The 25,462-nt window shown below is 37.4% G+C and overlaps 1 protein-coding gene across 1 annotated transcript in view; it reads left to right on the top strand.

The window, feature by feature from the left end:
* The window catches only part of GPC5 (glypican 5), a gene marked incomplete at both ends in the record, with an annotated part of 669,870 nt that overhangs the window by 15,493 nt on the left and 628,915 nt on the right, over positions 1-25,462 (top strand). The window contains one exon of the mRNA XM_082070921.1: positions 223-384. Coding sequence (XP_081927047.1) covers positions 223-384 — 162 coding nt within the window. The remainder of the gene's footprint in view (positions 1-222; positions 385-25,462) is intronic.

Genomic DNA, 25,462 nt, shown 5'->3' with positions numbered 1-25,462 from the left:
ATTATGTGACATAAATTGACTGTAGTAAGTGTACTCTTCCCACACAATTTTAGTTAGTATCCCCTTCTATTTTCTGTTTACCAAAGCCAGATGTCTGTAAAGCTTTGGGTATTTCTGTTATGTGTCTATTCCTATGTTTAAAAAAATGTAACTGTTTTCTGTGTATTTATGTATTGCATACTCCTGTTTCATAGCAATCAATGTAATTATCTCTTTCTCTAGGGGCTGATCTCCAGGTTTGTACTTCTAAAAAACTGACATGCTGTACTAAGAAGATGGAAGAAAGATATCAGACTGCAGCAAAGCAAGATATACAGCAAGTGCTTCAAACATCAAGCGCTACATTAAAATTTTTAATATCTCATAATGCAGCCGCTTTTCAAGGTAAGGCTTTCTGCTTTTTGTTTCCAGATTTGTTCATGCTTTTCTTGATTTTCATCTTTGATTAGTTTATGCATATAATAAAAGTTTTCTGTTAATTTTTAGTTTCTCCCTATGCTTTTATGCTTTCAAAGGAGTATTAAATCAGGCAAGTGATTAGAAACTGTATTGCTTTTGGAATAACTGTTTTAGTAAGATGCTTTGATTTAAATTGAAAACCAAGAATTTGGTGTTCCTCTTGAACTGGTTTAGTTTGGACAATACTAAAATGCAAAATTATTGCCTGGAATGCCATAAAAGAGAGATTTTTTGTTACTCTGGTATTTCTGTCCCCCATGTTTTTTGTCTTGTTCTGATAGAAATACCTGGGTAGTTTGGTTTTGAGGTTCAGTTTTTAGATCTAGAGTTTGAGTGACAGTTGTTCCAATACCCAATAGGAAGCTATCTGATAAATTAGAAGTTGTTTGAGCTGGTGGTGGGATTGCCTGCTTGCAATTTCTCTGCATACTATTCAGTTTTATCTGCATTAATAAGGCATAAGTTACTGCAGAAATTGATTAGGAGCTGAGAAGATGTGAGAAATAGTGGCAATATGAAGTTGTATGTGATAGAAAGGCCTATGCAGTTCATATTTGTTGAGGACAAAGCCTTACAGTCTTGCCATTTGTGTACTTATGGCCTGAATGACTACTTGGTTGGACAGGATAAGATGGTAACTTCCTACCAGCTTAGGAATTTGTCCTTCTGGTGGCTCTCTTGTGTTTAACCTGTGAAGGTAAAATGATTAGCAGAACAAAACCAGCTGCCTATGGTCATAAAATGGGCAGCAAAGTTGACTCCGGGGTCCTGAAGCCTTCTCTTTTTTGAAATTTGGGTTGTCTAATGCTGAAAACAAGTTGGAATTGTTTTTCTGCTGTCTGGGGGTATTGCCATTTAGCCTGCCTAACACAGCTGTCAATAGGTGCCATGATCAGGAGATCACTGATAAAATGTGCAAAGAAACCTCTCCCTCCCTGTCTTCTGCCTTTCCTCTTCCTTCTAATTTCTATATATTAGCTCTCTTTTTTTTGGACCATAACAGTATAATATGTTGTATTGCTTTGCTGACCTTGGGCTGTAGCCTCTGTAGAGGTCAGGAACTGTCTGTTCCCTCCTTTCCTTCACCCCTAGAAAAACAAAAGGAAACAACAATGCAGTAGCCCCCCCTTAGGTATTCAGATAACATACTTTTGGAAGCCTGAGATTTCTTAGTCTTCACAATAGTGGAATTTAAGTGACATTTAAGTGAATTTAAGTGAAATCAGGACCCAGAAACTGCATTTCTGTTGCATTTACATCCTGAGGGGCTCAGTCAGTGGGGTATTTTCAGAGTGTGTGCAGTGTACATCTCTCTTGTAGCTGAGTTATCCCTCAAAGACCGGGATATACATGTGCCTTCGAGGAGAAATGGTTGTGCTTCCCTTGGGTACAATCTGAGCAGCTATTAAAAATGTGGGTTCTAGGCCCTTCTCAACTTGTAAAGATTCAAATAGTATCACCTGCTGGTCCAGGAGGGTGCCCTGAACACCAGTTTAAAGGCTTATGTGGCACATATGCACTTTTCATTTTACAGTGTGGAATGGAATTCAAAAAACACTGACCCAAATAAGGGAGTCTGTAGCTTAGTGGTGGTATGTCCTTTCTATAGAAGAATGGTTTCAGGACTGCTAGAGAATTATAGTTTTTCATTTTTTTTGGCAAAACACGTGTGAGCAGTTCTTGTGCAGGAGCACAAGCCATCCTTCCCACATATGTAGCTCAACACTAATTACTTCTCCCACTGGCCTTCTTTCATAATTTTCTTTTAAACAAATACTTTTCAAAGCATATACTTTAACATATATAATTGCAGTCTACAGCTTCCTCACAAGGGGAGGAGGAGGTGCAGGGGCCAAATTCTTCTCTTTAGTGACCAATGACAGAAGCTGAGGGAAGGGCAGGAAGATGTGCCAGGGGAAGTTTAGGTTGGACATGAGGAAAAGGTTCTTCCCCCAGAGGGTGGTGGAGCATTGGAACAGGCTCCCCAGGGAGGTGTCACGGCCCCAAGCCTGACAGTGTTCAAGAAGAGACTGGACAACGTCCTCAAACACATGGTGTGAACTGTGGGGTTGTCCTGTGCAGGGACAGGAGTTGGACTCCCTTCCAACTCAGGACATTCTATGATTCTGTGATATATGTATTATATTATATACCTTATACACTTCATGTATTTCTTAACTACACACTGTAGTACTTTTGTCTTAAAATTCTTAAAAATCCGTTTGCGTAAAGAAGTATAATTGAGAGAGAAGATTCCGTGGATTATGCTAATACTTAAATTTAAAACCTTGTTTAACACTGAGTTAGTTATTTGTGGAAAAACATGCTGTTGTACATACCACTAATTTTTCTGAGAATTGCTACTGTTGGTGACTAAAATTCAAACTACATTATTTCAGATTCAGAAACCATAAAAAGGTGCTGCTGGTGTTTTTTAGGTTTTGTACTCTAGGAACATAATAAGACATTAAACCTGATCTGAATGCAGTTTTGGCCCTGCTTTGAGGAGGACTTTTGGACTGGAGACCTCCTGAAGGTCTTTTCCAATCTGAACTACTGTATGACAGCGTGTCTGTGTTCACCAGGGAATCTTTAGGCTGGGGCTGGGATGTGCAGCCAGGAGTGTGATTATTTCTGCTGCTTTGGCAACTGGGCAGACGTCTCAGCAGTGGTGCAGAAAGCCGGAAAGATTGTTGGGGTGTGTGCAGAGGGGAGCAGGTGTCCTGGACTTTGCCACTGTTGTCACCTGCGTCTATTCAAAGTCTGTTGAGGTTGGATGCCTCAGCCTAAAAGAGGTGGACTGCATCCAAACACAACAAACAGCAAATGTGGGGTTTTTTTTCGGTTTCTTTCATATTCAGTAGAAAGAGGTAGGCAGTTAAAAATGTAACCTGTATCTGTCTCTGGATGTTTTCAGAGGGGCGTTTTCTCTCTGTATTACAGACAGTCTAGAGATCCTGAGTCCTTCAATATGATGAGGTACTAAGTACTTTAGCATCACTGACTTCGTGAAATGAGGCATCTGTCTGCCTTTCTTATCTATTAACTGTATGTGTATGCGTATATATACCAGAGTAAATATAGATATGTATGACATGTCTTTGTCATTTTCTAATGTTTGTTAAAATCCTGTGGTTATATCATGGTAAGTGCTCTGCTGAGCTAAGCTCTGCTGACAATTTTCAAATGTTGCAAAAATTCCATGCAATTCCATTCTATTTCAAGCTACATGATGGTAATCGCACCACTTGTGTACTGCTTCCTAGCAAGTACTCTTACAGTTTTTTCCTTACATTTCAGCATGTTTTGGAGTGTATATTTACTTTTTCACTGTAAATCTTGTTTCTTTTTAATAACTTCGAGTTGTGGTGGGGGGACAGTAGGAGAGGTGAGACTGCAGTTAAATAAGATATTTATCTGGTAAGTGATAGATATATTATGGAGAGCAAGAAATCGCTCTTCCCTTGGCAAAGGTGACGAGAGAACTTAAAGCGTATGATAATTGTGTTTCAAGGCAGCTATTTTGATAGGTTAGCATACTTACATATCTCTGCATTTTTAATATTTATTATCTTAAGAACAACTGAGAAAAAGATTGTGAGTGCTGTACAGGGATTTTCATAGCATCTCTATTATAGTGGAAACCATAAAGAGAAATGCTTTTTTAACCTTTATTTTATATGCTGGTAGACCAACATCCACCAATACCCCTACACCCCCACCCATCCACCCTCTCTCTCCTTGTGCCCCCCTAACCCTTTGGATGGTTCTTAGATGTTACACAAAGTTCACATGGACCATTGTTTACCTCCAAACAGAAGAGGAACAAGGACCACCAGGGTCAATCCTTGTATACTCACAATGCAGTGCCATTTTTTGTGTAGGGAAAAAACTCCCTGCAGTTTGTAACACTATGGAGAAGAACGGAACAGTCATCTAAGAATCTGGTGATTTGGAGTGGGATGGAGCTCGGTACAACAAAATAGCAGATATTGTGTCTCTTCACTATTTTTCCACACAGAGAGCTCATAACCCTTTAAAAAGTGGCAATATATGACATGTAACAAAACAGCAGCTTGTCTGGTAGAATGGAAAATTTAGAGATAATAATTAGGTTGTAAAATCTGAAAGCAAATGGACTTTTCTTTGTGTTACGATATTTGGCTAATATGGAACTGTGAATCATTTATGAATGTGACAACCTGTCACCAAAACAGTGGATTTGACAAGTGTGCCTCTGTAAGGAAAAGGCAATAAATTATTCAATACAACATTTCCTGATACTTTCCCTGTTACATAGGAAAACTATAATGCCTTTGTGATGTAAGTTCTGGAGTAAATCAGATTTTCCTGATGCAGTTTCCTGTTCTTCTGTGAAAATATTGCTGCACAATACATCAATGTCTATTTTATCCTAGAAGTCAAACTGTTATATCATACTGCTTTAGGTAACAGTACAATTACTACATTTAAATATGATAAAGTTGTAGTCAGTACTTAAACTAAATTGTGTGAACTAGAAAATGTGCTGAAATCTTCTGATCTGCTTTCTCTGATAGCATGGTAAGCCATAAGAAATACTGGAGTATCTGTTCATCCTTGTAAAACTAAATCTTCCCTGGCATTGATTCAGTTGTTTTCCATTTGTTAAGTTTTCTGAAGAATGAATTGAAGATCAAAAAACTGTGAGTAAGAACTGCTGTATCTCACTTATGATTTCAAATGATACATTGCCCTCTAGATCATTTGCAATGTGAAAGACTGCTTTGAAGTTCCCACATTTTCTTATTTCTTGGTTCATAATCCTTTTTATTTTAAATGTGATATAAATAAGCCAAAATCCAAATGCCTGTGAATCCCAACTTCTGTTAATAAAATGAAGTTGAATTATTATTTTAAAAGTCAAATAAGTGGACAGACTAAGAGACCTGATTGTAATTTTCTTGTTAGATTGAGGGAAGAGGGTTTCAAAAATGTCTCTGGTTCACTGGAATTGTGTGCCTTATTCCCTGTTGTACTGCAGACCTTCCCCACAGCTTCCCCTGGGGACTGAGGAAGTTGGGAATTTTAATAATGCAGGAAAATGACTGTACCTACTGGTTGGTCTAAGGATAAAAGCTGTTACACAAACCTTATTAATTTCAGAAATCATCTATTCAGATGCTATTTTGATTCCTTTATAATGCAAAACCAGGATAAATGGTTTGCTGGTGTAACTTAGAATTGGACCGAGTATGTCTATATATACACAGAACACAGAATTACAGGGCTGTTGTAAGTGCAGATATCTGGAGATTTAGATTAATACTTAATATTTAGTTATTAATCCTAAGTTTTATTTCTGTATTGCAAGCAAGCCTTTATCATTACAGAGGGATTTGCTTCTATTGTATCTCATTTTTATCTTTTAGATACTTATTTGCATACATGTATTCTGTGCTACAGCTGTTCCTGGGGTATATACACACAGGGGTTTAATGGGCTTCTGATCACACCAGTCTTTTCTTAAATTCTACTTTTTAGCATGCACTTGAGCTTGTGAATTCTTGTCTCAGTATATGTTTATTTACCATCACTTAATTATTTCTCCTAGTTGCAATAATATCTGAGTTACTATTAAGCTGATGTAGGTACACTGTTCAGACTCACATACTTTGTTAACACTAAGATTTTTTTTCATAATCTTATTTTCATTAGTACCTGACTAACTACTATTTTGATTTATATCTGTGTAACATGGTGATCAGCGTAGACATATATTAATTTAGAATTTTTATGCTTTCTGTAGTGCTCATACATTAGAAAAAAACTGTGAAATACAAATTTAAGGCATTGGTCCCTTGTGAGCAGTGGCTATAGAAAGTTTGCATTTTCACAGAACTGTGGATGCTTCCTGCTTCTTCTGAGAATTTTGGGAAGCTGATTGCTGCTGAAATGTATGAATTTGAAAGAAGATTCCAATGCAACAGAAAAAGGCAGTATAAAGTTGTTGGTCTCCAATGGATGTTTTCTGTTGTTTCAAATATAGCATTTTCTGTAGCCTTTTAGATTTCCAAGATTTCAAAGTGTATGTGGAAAAGTTTCTACTTAGTATTCTTATTCTCTGTTAAGAAAATAAGAAAAAAAAAGTCAGCAACTCAAGTCTTGTTGAAAGACAGAACTCAAAATAATCTTGACAAGTTTGAGACAAAGTCTGAAAATCATGGAGTTCAGCAGGAACAAATGCAAGGTGCTACATTTAACTGGGGAGAAACAGTGGAAGACATAACAGGGTGGGGGATAACTTGCAATGGATCTGTTCTGTAGGAAAAGTTCTAAGAGTAATGATGGATCAAAAGCTGATGAAGTCAGCAGTTTCATGCTGTTGTGAGAAAGGCAGCTGTCATTGTAGGATTCTTAAACAGAAAGACAGCAGAGATTTGTAGACTGAAACTTTTCTGTTTTGCACTGGTAAACTGGAGTTCAGTTGTGGGTAGTTTACTTGAAGACATGGGCCAACTGGAAAAAATGACAGCAAAAATGTGCTCTGAAATCTAAACAAGTAACTTAAATAAATGGACAGCCCTAGTTTCTTTAAAATGAGAAACAAAGGGAAGAACTATGCTATTTCTTAAAAAACATAGGTGACAGCTACATAGAAGAAAGCAGTGATCTGTACTCTGTCATCTAGTACATAAAACCAATGATTTCATAATGTAGTCAAGAAAGTATAGGCTCGATATGAGAAAGTATTTTCCAATGAGAACATTAAAATGCTTTTGATTAAACTTCTTGGGGGTTTCCATGTCCACAGGTCTAAGAAACAAGCTGGACAAGACAACAGCTGCCAAGTATTATGTTGTAGATATGACTGAGGGCCAGTGGTTAAACTAGACTGCTCAGCAGACTTTTCTCAACCTTATCACAGATCTCAAATATGATTTACAAATAAAGGTTAAAGGAATTAAATGTTTTAACTAGTTTTAAGCTCAATGTATAGGTATTATGCTCTAACAAAAAAAAAAGGTTTATTCATTAATTTATCTCCAAGAAGATAACACAGTTCTCTACTGTAACATAATGTGGTGGACTGTTTCAGTCATAAAGATGCTTGCAGAATGGGTTTAAATTTAGAATACTATATTTCAGTATTAAAAGAACATTAATTTGTTCAAAACTTTGTACTTCTTTATTATTTATCATTCTCGCAATTGAACTGTTGTGTATAAATCTACTAAATCTGTATACTGTCACTTTAATAGACATTAATTATGCTGTTATGAATCCATATTCCACATGGGAAATTAAAGGAATTTTGCATTTTTTCCAATGTAGACAGTCTTATTTTTACATCTTTTTTTTTTTTTTTTTTTTTCAAATTACATCTCAGTGAATGTGGCATACTGCTTAGGAGAACTGCAATTGTGTACTGTGATTTTGTTTTACTGTGATGTAAAACTGTTTTTCTTTCCCAGGAAAGGTAAAATAAAGTTGCTTAGTTTTAGGTGGAATTTTTAAGAACAGATAAGTTTACATCTAAAGCAGTTAAATCTGATTGCATTTTAAGCGACAGTTTAAATTACAAACCCATCCTCTTGTCAAAACAACAAAAAGAAAAAGTACGGGAGGGTAGAATTGTATCAAATTAATCAAATAAATATTAAAACACATGATTACACAATTCATTATAACAAACCAAGTACTGGCTTTTCCTGTAAATAACTGCACCTGTACTTTAGAAAGTAGATGTGTAATAAAAACAGAATTAAACCAGGAATTCTGAAAACAAAACCAAAACAAAACAAAACCAAAACCCAAACTGTACAGCAAACATAAATCTGAGAGGAGAATTTCATTCCTGTCAAGAAAAAAATCCAAAGTTGTTGCTAGACACATAAGAGTTTATGAAATGTCACTGGAAACCTATGGTTAAACGACTGAACAGAGCCCAGTATCACCCTTGACTGTAATGAAAGCTTGGACACTTACTTAAGTTTAATGTATTTAGATACCTACACTGAGGTGTCTGAAGCTTTGCCCCAGTGTGTATATTACACACACCAAAGAGCCCTCAGAACTTCCCTCCTCTCTGAAACCTTCCAGCCACACTGCCTAATGTTAGCTCCAGGGTGTAAGGAATTGGGAACACAATTATTGAGCAATTATTGGTTATTGAGCAATAAGCTAATATTTGAGTTTCCAAGCTATCAGCTACTTGGAAGTGATTACTTTAATCCTGAAGTAAATGGAAGGCGTCTTCCTGCTCTGAGCAAACTGCTTCCCTCCTGCTAGAGAGGTGGAAATGTGCAAGTAGGTTCTGTGCATGTAGTATGAAATCTGTTGTTCACCCCTTTGCTTATCATGTGGCAATTTGTTTACATACAAAATAGGAAATGATTATCTATTTTTCTTTCTCTTCTTCTGGAATGAAGCAGAAATGTGTGTCTGTGTTGTGTAATGAAGTAGTTGTCATAGTGATTTTAACAGTGGTAATGAAATAGACTTTTACTAATATTAAACAGTACATCAGCAGGTGTAGGTAACTATACTTTGTCTTAAAAGAGCTATTGATACAAGTAGTATCAATTTTAAATAAATCTATGAATCTCAACTTGCATTAGGGACTTCAACTTAAGTCTGCAGACTAGAGGAGTGCCGTGATAGAGATCTGCTGATCCTGGAGTTCCAGAAGAGAATGTTTTATTTAAATGCATTTAAAATGCATATGCATAGCAGGTTGCAATACAGAATGCTACAGATTTACTGTAGATCAGCTGCATAGCTGTTCAGCACCTGTACAATAGCCATTTATGTAGTATTTTTGGGTAGTGTCTAAAAATACAACAGATTAGTGAGGAGTGTTGGCTGTTTTCTGTGTTATTTATTTTGCAGTGTATTTATGTGTATGTATGTGTATTTATTTTGCAGCTTGCAGACTTCCCTGTTGCAGCTGTTCTGGTCTGTATAACTACTTAATATTTATTGTGACAGAAGCAAAGTGATAAAATAACTATGTAGTTCAGTGGTTAGGTTCCTCATCTGCAGCAAATGAAGGTTGCATGTTGCTACTCCAGTTAATATTTTTGATTATTTGTATAATAATTTGTAAATCAAATTAGCATGATATTTTTATTCTGGAATATAGCATGTATTTGTAAAGTGCTTGTGTAAAATGCATTATATATGCATACATTTTTATTTATTGTTAGATATCTAAAAATATTTAAATATTTTAAGTATTCCGTGTTCTGTGTGGTGTACCTTAAAGGTCTTTGGGATTTGTAAGATGGAGTAATGTATTTAGAATTTGCAAGGTCTGTACGTGTACAGAAGGGGACTAGAAACTTTAAGTTATATCATGGCTTTGCATTGTGCTCCTGTTATGTCACGGTGATTTTAAACTTAAGTAGTCTGTAAACTAATTTTCTTGCTTGTGCCTAACACAGTTTTAACCTCATGTTATTTTGAACAAATTACTGGTAGTGTAAAAGATCTGATTATCACCAATGAGTATTTAGTTTTGTCAGTCCTGATATATTACTTAAAAGCTGCAAGCAAGAATTTTGTAAGCAAAGTAAAGCCTAGTTCAACCATATTAAGATCCTATTTCCATGTTAATTTGCTTTCTGCTGTGTGAATGTGTTACACTGAAGCTATTACCTGGCTCAGTGGTCCCCACAGACAATTTCCCTTTCTCATTCTGATTTTATTGTAAATGATTGTCAGCATAGTACAGGAAACTGCAAATTCAATTTTGATCAGTCCCATGAGGGACTTGATTCTTCATGGCTTATTCTTATTGTTTTTAAAATAAATTGAAATAACCAAATAATTTGAGGGTTTCCTTCAGAGCAGAGGATTAAAATCTGTAATTTCTTTTATGTAAGGGCTTTTCCTTTATTGTGTTATTGGGTAGAAGCTAATATTTAAGGAAGTTTTGTAGTGATTACTCCCTTGGGAAAGATTTAGTTCTTCATTTCATATTTCCATTTTATATTCAATGCTTCATTAAGCTGGCTTTTTTTCTTTCTTTCACACCTGGTGATCATAAACCTGCTGTTTTCTTTTAAAGATAATGCTTTCTTGAGTGTTTGTTATAATTTAAGTCTTAAATATAGCCCTTCCTGCGCTTACTGTGCTTAGTCCTTACTGGGAAACAGATTAATGACCCCTTTGGTTTAGAAAACTTTAATTTTGCTTTGTCTCTCTGTGCTGTGTTACTGTGAGACAAAATAGCCAAAAACATGGAAGATGAAATAGTGTGAAGTTAGAAGGGGACCATGGGGAGAAGAGAAGGTAACTGGATCAGAACAAAAAAGTTTAGTGATATAGTGCAGTGTGACCCTCCCAGAGGCAAAGTTTTTAACAGTAAATCACTGGGATATGAGATTCAGGGCTTGATTCAGCTGCACAACAGGCATCTGTCTGGTGCTGGTTTAGCTGTCACAGGGTCTTCTGTCTGTCCTGCAGGCCCACCCCTGCAGAGAGGTGATGGTGCTGTCTGTCCTCTGTCATATTTGTTGATCCTGTGGAGGATGTCCTGCATAACCTTGAGAAAAGCAAATACCACTATATTTTGGGGAAAAGATTCAAGTTCACTCTTTCAGACTGTAGATGTTCACATCTTAGTGTCTCCATGTGAGGTAGGGGCATTTGGTCCCATAATGGTCAAAGGAAATAAGATCAGATATGTCTATTTTAAACGGATTTACGTAGCTCAAACGACTACACCTATATTAACGGTTTTTACTTACTTAAACTGTATATAGTGTATATTTATATTTTAAAAGTAAGCTATATTAAAGCCTTTGACAATGTCACCATTACAGAACAGTCCCTGGAGCCTGAGGGGGAAAAGATTAAAAAATTGCAATTCAAATTGCAGCACTTGAGGAACATTACACTTTTTGAGGTAAAAAAGAACAGAACAGACAAGGTAGTAGGGTGAAAAAAAATAATGGTTAAAAGTTTGTTCTTGCTTCTAACTACAGATTTGTTTCCCTAGCTGAAATAGTTATTTGATTCTCAGCTTCCCTCCCTGCAGTTGCTATGGTACCTAATGCAACTGGAACAGGAACATATTATCAAGCAGATTTGGGAAGATGCACTCAGGCTCAAGCTTTTTGGGTATCTTCTTAAAACTCAGCTACTCTTATAAAACCAATAAAGAACACTTATACTAGTGATATAAATAAGTAAAAATACCTGTGTCAATTAAAGACCTTTAAAAAATATCCAAGCATCAGCTTACGTCTGTGTACTGATGAAGGCAATCAACTAGGGAATGGATTAAAAAAACGACAACAACAAAACCCAAAACAAATAAACAAACCAGAAAGCCAAACCTTAGAGAAATAATGAGAGAAGTATAGAATTAGGGCATTAGGAAGAAAGAAGAGCGAAGGGGGAAATAGGTGTGATCTCTTTCATTTCTTCTTTTCTATAGAACTTTACGCCCTCAGTTCCCTCACCTGTGCAGTGTACAACCATAACTGACACTCCTTTCTTGAGGAGATTACAACCTAAAATGGCTCTTAAGTATCAGAAAGGAAAGGGGGAAGTCAAAGATAGTATTAAGAATTCAGTGTATTCAGTTAATCAGGTGGTTGTTGTAGAGAATCTGGGAAGTTTCTTTTCTGCTCTTCAAATGAGGACACTGCTACTTACGTAACCAGAAGAAAAAAAAAATCCAGTTGTGTTTTAGAGATTATGATTCGTGTCTTTGCTGTATCTTCTCTAGCTTTAGATTTCAGTGAAACACATTGCAGCTAGAACCTGTAAGGAGCAGTTCCCTAGCCTGGTCCATTTACATGCAGGTATCTTCTGTAACACTGAAAGAAGGCCAACGAGGGCATCTTCTCACTGTGTATGTCGAAAATAGAGAACAACAGTTTTTTGACTTCTCATTTGAAAATGTCATACCTCATACAGTGTGAGAACAATGTTACAACATTTTTCTGCAAAGTTAAAATGAAGACTCTTAAAACCAAGAAAAGCCTAATTGATGTTCTAGCAAAAAGAAGAGAAAACATTCTAAATAGAGCATGCTAAGTTGAATTCAAAGTATAAGTAGTTTCTCAAAAAAAAGCTGCTAACATGCTTCTGTTCCCATGATAATAGAAAAAGTAAAAGGGGTTACTATGACTCAAAACTTTAGAGCTTGTACAAAGTCTGGCAAAGAACGTGTGCTGTTTTGCTCTACATCTGGATTTTCCATTACCTTAAATTTCAGTAGTCATCACTATTTAATATGGAGATACAGCGTTAGTGGCATTTTTTGCTGTTACTTTGGGTCCACTTTCACAGAGTAAATACTCAGTTATCTGAAGGACTCGGCGTATGAATCCAGTTGATGTGAGCTATTAAGTAAATGAACACTGATAAATGCATCTTCTATGCAGGGTGATCTCTGGCCATGAGGAGGCAGCCAGCTTGGTTGAGGTGCATATGCAATATCCAGTATCTAGGCCAGCGCTTCCATGGTAGACTAACCACATCCACGTGTGTGGTATTGAGCTGTACCATTTCCTGCCCTTATGCTCTGTAATGTGTTTGTTTTCACAGGTTTTCTTTTTTACCCACTAGAGTAGCATTTTTTGAGCATGGCATCAAATCTATGTGTTGTGTGTGGTGTCGGGGCAAATGGTGGTCCTTGAGTTGGCAAAAGCTGCTGGAACAGTGATGATGAACTGTACAGACTGGAGGGAGCCAGACTCATTTATACTGCTTTTTAGTTCCAGGAGTGAACTGGAGTTTTGTTTCAGTTGACACAAGTTGGCTGACATCAGTCTTAGGAGCACGCTGACATTTAGACAATACAGATGATCAGGGTAGATGGGAATGAACCGAGGAAATAATGTGCTCGGCCTTGTATACATAGCTTTGCTCTGATTAGTATTCTAGGAAGCTTTTGACAAAGTCCATCAACAGAGGTGTTTAGTAGACAAGATAAATAAGACAGAAAATCCTTACATGACGGAATAACTAGGGTGGGGAAGGAGAAGGAAGAACAAGTTAACAGAACAGTGTGGGAAGAAATGTTTGATTCTTAAAGTGGAGGGAGGTCACCAAAGCATTCTTCAAGGGTGTGTGCTGTTCAACATAGAACAACAACAACAACAACAACAACAAAACAACCTGGAAGAAGAAACAAAAAGTAAAGCGATGCTCATGATCATAAGCTCTACAGGGTAATATAGAAGAGAGGCAAATACAAAAAGGCACAGAAAGGCTTTACAAGACTGGCTCAACAGGAACTAAGATCTCAAACAAAATGCAGTTGAATTACATGTCAAGTGATACATAAGGAGAAAAAAACCCACTCCTGTTCCTTGTATAAAATGGTAGTTTCTAACTTGACCAGTAATAAGATCTTGTGATTGTGATAGGTAATTCAGTGGAAAATGCAGACTGTTATTTTGTAGCAGGCAAAAGAGTAAATGGCATATTAGGAACTAGTAGAAAAGGAACAGATGGCAAAGCAGGAACCATTGTATATTGTTACATAAATCACTATTCTTCTGCATTTTAAATACCGTGTGCAGTACACTACTGACATAGACTTTGGCATCTCTTGGCATTGAAGCTCTCTAACTTCTAAACAGAAAAATTCCTAAACATCACCTGTCAGAAAAGTTGTCATTTGTCCTTTCTTGGGGGACAGATGAGAGATTTGATGGCTTCTCAGAGTTGCTTCAATCTATATTTTGTTTGTTCTGGGATTTTATTTTTATAGCTTATCAGTAGCTACAATATTCTTGGTTACTAAAGAGGACTTTAATAACTGAAGCTGTAACAACAGCCAGTGTCTGGGAGCTCAGCCAGGTGGTCTCAGATGGGAAATAAACCATAAATGTTAATACTCAAGGTGATTAGGCACTGGAACAGGTTACCTGTGGGGATGGTAGAATATCAACCTCATCTCAAGGTCTTCAGTTCAGGTTTAGCATCAGTGTTTGAAGATATACTGTAGTCGAATGCCAGTCACTGCCCTATTTTGTAAAGGAATACTTTTCAGGCACAAGGTGTGTTACAGCTGTCAGATTCTATGATCCTACTCTAGTCTTAAAAATGGTGAGTACGAATCTATGAAGGCATTGACTGTAGTGCAGTCTGGCACTTGTATGTTTCCTTGAAAGATAAATAATGTCAATTTAATCACAGAACTGAATACAGTCTACCCCACACATGTCCCCCACCCCCCACTCTGCCCAGTTTTCTTCCTTATGCGGAGAATTAATGGAAGACCATCAAATTCAAGTTCTCCAAGCAGTTTTATGACTAAGTGGGATTTAGCGTGGTATGTATTTCATGAAATTCTTCTCAAGTATAAATATCAAATCAAGTGTTTATGGCTGCTTCGGATTCTCTTTGCATGCTTTACACATTTTTTTAAGGACCTTAGGACTCATGCTTTTTTGTGTCCTTAGTGAATCCTTTCTGGATTGCTAGGCTTAGGGGTATCAGGTAATGTTGCACATTTAAGTTTTGAGGTCACTTTCACTTATTTCTTATTTCACTTATTTCTTTCAATATCACAGACCTGTACACCACTGAAATTATTGCTCTATGCTGTCAGTTTTTATATAATTACTCATTAAGGTTTGGTTTTTGTTTTTTTTTTTTTTCAAAACAGATAACGGCCAAAATTTCTTCAATTTCTCTTTGCACTCTTCACCATGATTCATACTGTCTAGTTGAATTTGGCTCCAGCTTGTAAGAAAGTGCTATTAAGAGCCTGAGTTCCATCAATGGAACTTCAGACCATCAAGTTCTACAATAAAACTGGGCTTTAAAGATTTTGGTCAATTTTTTTATTATTTTTTTTTTTAATCACAAATGGAGAAAAATATACATAACTACTTTGTTTCTTACCAATCTAAGATACTTTCAGCATCCTGAAACCTTGCAACATTGTTATTTCACCGTGAAGAAACAATCCCTGCCCTCCCCTTGGAGTCCTCTTTAGGTTATCAAATGAAACCCATAGCATAATACAGGGAAAGAACAAAGTTGGAAGCAAGCTTCAATGATTTATTATTACTTGTTAAATGAGTCTTCAGATGGAATAACATTTTGACTCCTTTCTTTAGGATGCTAAAACTTAACATGCCTTGTAAGTTACCTACATATTAAGTGAAACCAGGTTATTTTGTATATGTGATTTTCTAGTGAATATCATTTTCATTTTCCATGTTGTTAGGTATCCAGCCAAAACCAGGACATTAGGTCACCAGCTGTAAGAACAGTAGCATATTACATAGCGTACTTTACACGTATGAAAATTAATCCAGTGAGAAAATTCTTTTACTCAACACCATCTCAATTAATTTCTGCTTCAGGAGTTTTTGAAAGAGTGTTTTGCTTTGTCCAATCCCAGATCTATTCCCAACACCAGTATCTAGTTGCCCTGTGAAGGTCTGTTCTAATCTGTCTGTTGTTATTAACCTAGTAAAGTTATGCCTTGGAGGACCTTTTGAAAAATGCATTAAGGACTAGCGTTTTTACCTGTGATTTACATTTTTGTCTTGTCACTTTGATAAGTTTTCAAAAATAAGTTGTAGCAGCTATGTCTAAGTATTTACTTGGTGAGAGGACAATGGTAAAAATCTTTCTTGATGCTTTAATTATGCTACTCTTATGAAAATACATATTTCATCCCTTTCCATTCGAGGGAAAAGGTGCTTACCTAGAAATGGACAGTGGGGTAACTTGAACTCTCTTATCTGTGATATTTATGTATTTTATTTTAAACAGCCAGTGGATTCAAAACAACAGTAGAAAGCAGAATGCTTCCAACGCTGACACAGCATCCTTGTGCTGTGTCTTGGAAGCAGGAACTGAATGAGTAGGTCTTTCTGCCATTATCCGAGTTTCTGATCACTAAGGTAGAGCAAGGTTTCTTCTGCCTGTTCTCCTTCCTGCCCTGAGAATCTTGCCTTCCAGCCCAGAGGGTGGCTGGCTGAACTTTCACAGGAGTAGTGAAGGGTGTTTCCTCCCACATTGCATGATAGTCCCAAAGCGGGGACTCATCTGGCTCTTTTCAGATTTAAAGGAGAGATTTTGTGTGTTTCCAGACTGAATCCAACTTAATGTTTCAATTTCTGTGTATCAGTATATGTATATTAGTGGTTTTATCTACCTGCTTATTTATATGTTATCTATAGATGTATAAGCTTAATGCAGCACCTGCTTTTTTTAGTAAGTTTAAAGTAGTTTGGTTGAAAATCTGAGAATTGTTCTTTTAAAATTATACCATATCAGAACAATAGTTCTTTCAATAAAGTCCTAGACCAGACCACAGTGTTCAGTCCCTAGTAACATCATAGATTTGCTACATGAACTAAGAAGTCATTTAGTCACTCTGGGGGAATAGGATAAGACCTACCTAAACAGAAATGAGCAGCTACAAGTGCAGCTGCATTCTGGACAGTGATGCAGACCAACTGCTTTTCAACACTACTGCTGTATGTGGGTGCCTATATTGAATAGGTGTGTCTGTTCTTGGATGTACTTCTGATTAGAGAGAAGGGAAGTAAATCTGGACTGATATAACAGAGGACAGGAGAACTCGGTCTGCTTTGTAGTCTTGTGTGGGTGAATTTACATTGGCAATTGAGGTTGGATTAAGAGAGCTCTTTTGAAGGGATTCTCCCAGTTGTCCTCACAGACTCTGCTTTAGTTTGTATCACTCAGCAGTTGCACAGTTCACAAGCTCCTTACAGATGAATCTACAGTGAAAACTGTCTTTCAGGATTGCATCTAATTTTCTCCATCCAGTAGTGGGCATGTGGTCTGTGGAATTAGAATTTGTTTGAAGCCAAGTCCTCCCAGATTTAAGTAGTGTGAACAATGGATCATCTGCACCAGCTGTTTCACCCTGTAGATCTATTCCTATTATGCCATGTAACCTATGTGATCTTGAGTAGAGTAGCCCCATCCTTATGAACATTTTTGGAAGGGAGATTTAGAATTTTTGGGGATCAAATTCTTAAAGGCTTCTCATTTTAATTCATCAAAACATCTTTAAGACTGATGATATCTGCTTTTATATTCATGTATCCTCTATCATGATGGAAAGATGGCAGAAGGCCATTTAAGACCATCTTCTAGTACTTCAGAGATAGCTTTAAAGCAGGTTAAGTAGTTCATGTGTTTTGCAGTGACCCTTCCACAGGAATAATTTTTTTGCATTATGGAAATGTAATAATCTCTTTCAGTGAAATGATTGCTACTCAACTAATAGAGAAAAAATACTTTGTATTTAAATAGAGAACAAAAATTATCTATTGAGAAGGACGTGTATTCTAGTAGGAATGTGGTGAGGTAAGTAGTTTTCATGAAAATACTTTTGCACAGAATCTTTGGATATTTGATAACTGCTAGTGGCAAGTATGTTGATTTCAAATCTTTTTGTTTTCACAAATTAGGATAGTATCTTGTAATAAAAATAGAATTATGCGAATGGATAAGGCCCTGGAAGCAAGAAATCTGGTTCAAGAAAGCTGGTTGATATTCAAGGTTCATTGCCTCCTAGCCCAGGAGCTGTTCATCCCAAGAAGCAGGAAACCACACAAAAATGCCAAGAGGCATATGTCGATGAACAAGGAGTTTCTGGTAAAATTGAAACACAGCAAGGAAGTATACAGAGGGTGAAAGCAAAGATGACTAACCTGGGAGGAATACATCAAAACTGGTAAGTGCAGGCTGGATGAGAAGTCTGGGGGGGTGGGGTTGAAAACTGGTTGAACATCTGGGCCCAGAGGGTGATGATCACTGGCATGAAGTCTAGTTGGAACGCATTAACTAGCAGACCCCAGGGGTTGATACTGGGTCCAGTCCTGCTCAACAACTTCATTAATGATCTGCATGATAGTGCAGTTTACCATTATCAATTTTGCTGATGATACAAAACCAGGAAGAGTGGCTGCTGATACACCAGAAGGTTTTGCTGCCATCCAGAGGGACCTAGACAGACCGGAGAAATGGGCTGATGGGAACCTCATGAAGTTAAACAGAGGGAAATGTCAAGTTCTGCACCTAGGGAAGGCTAATCCCAAGCACCACTACATTCTAGGGGTTGACCAGCTAGAAATCAGCTTGGCAGAAAAGGACGTAGTGGTCCTGGTAGACACCAAGGTAAACATGAGCCAACAACAAGCCCTTGTGTCAAAGTCCATCAGCAGTCTTCTGGGATGCATTAGGAGGAGTGTTGCTGGCAGGGTGAGGGAGGTGATCCTTCCCCTCCACTGAGCACTGGTGAAGCCACACCTGGAGTTGTATCTAGTTCTGAGCTTCCAAGTACAGGAGAGACACAGAGCTACTGGAAGGAGTCCAGAGAAGGGCCATAAGGATGACTAATGGACTGGAGCATCTCTGCTGTGAGTAAAGGCTGAGAGAGCCAGGACTGTGTAGACTAGACTTATCCAGAGCTAATATTGCTGTCTTGTTTTGTGCTTTTAAGGGTTCAGAACTGGAAGAGGTGAATCTTTCCATAACATCCTTGGTGACTGCACAAAATCTGAGTGTGCTAACACGCCTAAACGTAGGAGTGGGATTCAGATGACTCAATATAGGTCTCTTCTGTAACTCCTCCTCTGTAACCCACTCAGTTACCTCCTCTGCTGCCCATGGGCAGGCAGGGTGTGTGCCAGGGCCTGTCTGCTGTGGTGCAGCTGTGCATAGTCTTGCCTCTGTCTTCTGAGGAGGTTCCCTGTACCAGCAGCCACCTCCCGCAGTGTGCCACTGCCAACTCTGCCCTGGCTCCAGCTGTCCCCTGCACAGCTGCTTTCCCTCCTGTCTGCCAAGTCCATGTTAACGGCCACATCCACCTCAGCATGCAATGGTGCTGGGGCTCCTGGTCTCTAGTGCTCTGTAGGCATTTGTGAAACAGGAAATCAGACGCAGGCCTGTTCTGCCCTGCTACAATTGCAAGCCCAGAAGGCAACTTCTTGCACTGTGTCTTCTAACATGGCTGAGATAGACTGTGTCAAGTCCCTTATAGGTCTTTTTTCATCTTGGATTGCATTTCCCTGACTGAACACACAGTTTGGGTCCAAAAGGGACAGAAGCTAGGGTTGCCTTTAGAATAGACGTGCATTTTAAACACAATTAAGAGACTGGAGGGATTTTCTTTTTTTTTTTTTTTTTAATGCCTAAGTAGCGTGTATGTTTGATGGGTGAAACACAGCCAGATATACACAAGTTGGTCCATCTTTACAATTTAGCCATCTTCTGATAGGCTTTAGTAAAGCTAGATGTTCAACTTGGAAATGATTTTAATGATAACTGAAGTTGACTGCCTTCATTAAGAAAGAAACAAAGTTAGAAATTTAACTGTAGTAGTGCTGGAAGAGTCAAGTTATCCTATTGGATTGCCTTTTGATTGCACATTTTTCCTTAGTATGACACTGTATGTGCAAGACTCCTTAAAAGCAGACCATCACATCCTTGGTCCAGGCACTAGCTCTTCAGAACATGCCTACGACTAGGTGTAGGCTAGTCTTAAGTCAGCATAAAACAGAGGAATTTTGTAAAAGGAAATTTGTGGGAGAATTTAGGGATCATAAGCTTCAGAAAGCACAGTTCAGAGACCCATAGTAAAGGTTGTTTTGTGACAACATGGCTGTGGCAGTGGTTTATTATATAAAAGGTATTAAGGAAGGGCCTGTGAGGCCTATGAACAGGTAGAAACATGACAAGGAAGGTTAATGTATGAGAAGGAGGTGACAATGGTCATAGGAACCTTGAGGGGAACAGAACACATCCCTTAATTTGGGATTTGGAACATTTTTTTTTTTTAATTGATACTTATGTATACTTCAATAATTTTATTTCTTTTCCTTTGACTGGTGTATGCAAAGAGCTAATCCAGTTCTGTTGGTTTTAATACATCTTAAAGAAAACAGTCAATATTTTAGGTGTTAGATATTTTAACATGGAGATGCAGATATTTTCTATTGCTGCTTTTTTTTCCCCCCCTGTCTATGTACAGCACAGATATCAGATTATTCCTTGCCTGAGGAGGCCACAGACAGCTGGCTTGGCGAAGGACAAAGCCAGGGCCCTGGAAATAGGAGACCATGAACAATGAACTAGAAAGTGATTTAAAGCCATGTTGCTAAGCTGGAGGGAGAAATGTGTTCTTCAGAGAAGAAGATTAAACTTCATTCCCAAATATTGTCCTCAGAAGCTCTGGCATATCTAACTTCAAGAGAATGCTGCAGAGTGTGTGCAGACCTTTTGTTTTAATAATTTTCCTTCTATGGATAAGTGTTGTTTGTTTGTTTTTTTAAAGAAGTTTTGTTTTGTCTGCATCACCTTTACACCAATTTCAGAAAGTAAATCTACTGCAAAGGTAAACCCTGTTATATTGCCAAGGAAACACAGATGGTTGTTACTCTCAGGTTAGAGGGAATTCTTGGTAGCACCTTTGATAGCTGTGCTGAGTTCCTCAGCAGAAAAAATGAAAAGGAACAAAGACATACCAGTCATGAAAAGATAATAGTTTGTAGCCAGCTCACAGAGCATGAGGAGACCTCGTTCTTTTTCTTTCACTTTTTTCCCAGTACTTCTTTAAGTTAAATACCTCATTCTTTTGCTCCAGCATGTAGATTTCCTGTGTGTTTAATGTGGTGTTCCTTCTTACGCTCCTAACTTTATTTTCTATATCTATTTTTATTTTGGTTATTTTTCATTAATACTTTCATTTGACTGTGAGATTAAAATCAGTAGTATTAAGAGCAAAGCTGTTCTGTTCTTGTGTATTAGACAAACTAATAATTTTTTATTTAGTTTCCTAAGCACAAATATCTAACACTATGTTTGGTTACTGGAACCTCTTACCTGGCCTCCAGGACTCTTCTAGAGAAGTTCAGGTGTCCTGTGGATCCTGTGACACATCTTCCCACCGATTTCAGGTACTCTGGGGCTTTTGTGGTGGCACTACCTGTCTGTGGTTAGGTGGCTGAATCCTGTTCAAATTGCTTTTTGGCAGATTTTTTGACAGTAGTGTTGATGGTGGAGGAACTGACAGACAACAGCATTTTTGACACTGCTATTTAGGAATTAGCTGAATGCAATGGGACTGGGAGAATAAGCCATTATTTACTTGGAAGACATTAAAAGCTTAGTATATGTCTATACTTTACTGGAATGCATGGGGGAATGTGGCTTCCCAAGTAAGAATAAGCAGATACATGATACAGTGGCATCTTTTTAGGGTCTTTGCTGAAGTTACACAGTTGTTTTGCCAGGATAAGAGGCCAGCTGTCAAAGGCCCATAATTACTAGAAAGTATCTTGATTCCTGCAAAGACAGATTTTATGTCAGAGGTAGAGTTGCACAGACGGGCTAATACCTGGTCAGGTATTTTTTGGAAGTTTTCCTTTTCTAGATATTGTTGTTCATTAAAATACCTAGGACACAGATTCAAATCCCATTGAGGGGAGTGTTGGACAACGCCTTAATTGAAGATCAGGACTTGAAAGATGAATTGTGTATGACATGCCATATGTAGTGTTGGAACCATATGCTAAGGTATTAGAAACATGAGATGGCATAATATATGTACATTCTTTGTTTCAATGTACTTTTTTTTTTCTAACTAGACAGTTTTGTTTTGTTGTTCTGATAGCAGCACTTATGGTTGCCTTTTCCTGCATTCTCTCCCTAAAAGGTTTAGAAGTTAAAGGAAACAGCATTTTCTTAGGTGTCTCTGAAATTCTTTAAAGAAAATAAAGAACTCTCTTTAATTTAGACATTGAGAGCATTTCAGTTAAAACTAACTTGATCAAACATAACAGATGACCAATATTTTAACTGTGCTTTCAAAAGGCAGCTTTGTTGATAATGTGAAAGTTAATCAATTAGTTTGCTTTCCAGACTTCTCAGCTGTTATTCACAAGGAATGTATTGTGAGAAATTCTGCTCTTGCCTTTGACCCTTTCCTTCACACTTATAAATACATGAAAGTGAAAACCGATATTCTCTGGTTTTTATATATTTTTCACTTAAAGCTCTCTTAAGAATAACCGTGAAAGATGCATGTAATGGTTTATAAATATAGTTTCTCTAATACTTTTGAGAAGAATATAAAGCCTGTTGTGGTTACATTTGCTTCAGAAGGTAAAAATATTTGGATTGAATGCCTGCAGTATCAGTCTGAAGAAAAAGTAATTTGAGAAACATTTTATAGCGAAACACTTTTTCCTACTGTAGCTCTGAACTTACAAGAAAATTACCCAGCAAATTTCAATTTATATTGTCTCTTCTGGTATAGAAAAAGCAGGAGTTTTTGCAACATACACGATTGTATCCAGGTTATATATATTTTTCTTTTTTCTTTCTAAATTTGCTTAGAAAGTATATGTGTTTGTCCCACCCTCATGTTTGTACACTGAATGTAAGAAGACTTTGAATTTACTTACGCAGGACTTATTTTTTTTCAGCTGAGAGGTGATAAGTGGGAGGGTACACCTCACTGAAATTAGTTTGATAGCACGGTGATTTGGCGCTGAGTCACTCAAGACAGTTGAGTGGTGGAACCACTGAGATAATTAATTAATCTCTTGAGGATGTGCTGAAAAGCTTTTCTGAGACAAGTCATATGAATTTGCCATTTAAAGGTACCTGTCTTTTACTGTTGTCCGCTCACACTTAATGATCATAAGTTTTAGAAAAGTTGCTGAAGTAATTCAGTCCTAAATTAGGCACTTAAATTCCCAGTATGGTGTGTGGAGAGAAAGGATAATGCTGTGCACCAGCGTCACCTTTCTCCATGAACAAGAGAAAGAGCCTAAGGCTGTAGAATTCATTTCCCTCTGTACTTCAGTGGACTGCATTTGAGTGGTTGGATTAAATCCACAAAGGTATGAAAACCTGGCTTCCTTCTACTTAACTGGGACACCTGAGTTAGGGGCCTGGCTTTCCTGGGTTCCTTTGTGGTCAACAGTGAGAGAAAGGCACTTGCAGAGGAAGATTATCCTGCTTCTTCATCTCCTTCCCCAGAGCCTCATTTGGTACCTGAAGTTAGACAACATGAACCGAGGTATCACGCCCCATGGATTTTAGTAGGAATTGGGTTGCCATTGTGAATTTAGGTATTAAGAGTCATATTCACAACCTTTAAATATTTTGTTTTCTAACATCTATATCTGACTCCTTGTGCAAACAGAGATTCAGCTGATTCATTTAGGAATCTGCTTCTCTATTGGCTTTGTGGGGTGCCCTGCAATCCTGATTTTCTTATTCGCCACGAGTTCCTACATTAAGTCAGTATGAGTTTCATCTTTTTGGGAGCATAGCCTTTATTTTCAGTTTCCATGTCTGCATATAATACCTACTTCCCTTGTAAGCATCTGTGGTACTGGAAGGATAAAATACACTCACTAAGGCTCATGGGCCAGCTGAGTATTGGAGATATCTTTTAACAAAAATAGCTATTTTTTTCTTGTTTGACTTACCCCACTTTATTTTCAGTTATTTGTGTCAGAAACATTTATGCTGAGGAATAGTGTTCTGCTGAAACAGGGTGGGATACCTTTGACTGACAATTTTTCAGTAAAGTACCAGTTTTGATCATGGGTGTTCATAAAGCTCTTTTTAATTTTCTCTTTATTTGTTTTTAGCATCGATATGAACTTCAAGGTATTCTTGTTCATTGCTCCATACTCCTGCCTCTTTGACAGCATTGTGCTGTGTCCTCTCCTGCCCATAGTAGCCCAACCCCTTTTCTGGCTGCTTTGTGAACTAGATTGGGAAACTGACACTGGATAATCTTTCCTTCTGTATTATATTTAAATTGGATACTTTCCCTGATCTGCTTCACGGAGCAGCTGTGCAAACAGTTGTGTGTCTGTCTGATCCTGCAGCCAAAGACTTGTGAAACCATAGCCTGTCACAGTGCTTTTGAGCTGCTTCCAGGGCTTATGATAAAAAGGCAGCTGTGATTACAGGTCTGTCATAACTTCTGTTTTTACAGTCGTTATTATTGGAATGGATACTTACATTCATCCCAAGATGTAATTATTGCCACACCTGTTTTATTATAAGTCAAATAGGCCACTTTAAGTGGGAATGGAAGTAGTGGGGAAATCTTGACACTTTGAGTGCTTTGTGCTAATGCTAAAATATATGTAATTAAAGATTCACATATTTTGACCACAATATGCTATGCTTCATATTGGATATTTATAACCAAGTAAATGCAAAATTAAATGCATCAGAATGGTATCCTTCTTCTTAAGGGTATGTTTGCAAGTTTGTTGCATAATTCTACAGTGCAGTCTACATTTGTTGCATAAGTCTACAGTGCAGACTGAAAATATAGTAGTATTTATAGACAGCAATTATTCTCAAATAAAGTGTGATTGATGCACAAACTAGGTCTGTAAGTTACTGTAGGACATCCGACCTGAACTTGGATATTCAGCAGAACTTAAACTCTGAATAAGTGCTAAGGTGCATTAAAGTTACAGCAATAGAAGATGTGACTAACTTTTCATTTAAAGTATTTCTTCATTGCTCAGAGTCTCATTCATCTGAAGAAAATAAAATTTTGAGGTTTATCATCTATCTCAAAAGTAACAAAGATCTGGTTTACCCAATATAAATATTGAGATTTAAGGTGATAAGTAATAATTCAGGAGACAGTTATGAATCAAAGAAAAAGGAAAATGTTTTCTTACTCCTGCAGGTGACCAGCAAAATCTCAGAAGTAGGAATTAACCTATAACTAAATGTATATTTAGAAATTAACTTGAGTACCAGCAATTCTTTGCTTTGACTTTATTTCTGTTTTATACATTTTTTTAAGTCTTTCCCATCCAACTCTTGGTTCACATATACTCCATACGTTCAGTGCTGGGAACTTTTGGACAGCAGAAGCTTTTGAACAGATGTATGTTAAGTAACTTCATTTTTTGCATCAGGATATGAAATAATTCTTGTATTTTAATTTTTTCAGTAAATAAGCATTCATGGATATATTGTCTTTAGTCAAGGTATATTGCATAATGTGACTCTC

Source organism: Streptopelia decaocto (genome assembly GCF_964273445.1).
Source record: "Streptopelia decaocto genome assembly, chromosome: 1".
Lineage (NCBI taxonomy): Eukaryota > Metazoa > Chordata > Aves > Columbiformes > Columbidae > Streptopelia > Streptopelia decaocto.
This window is presented reverse-complemented; position numbering and strand designations above follow the sequence as displayed.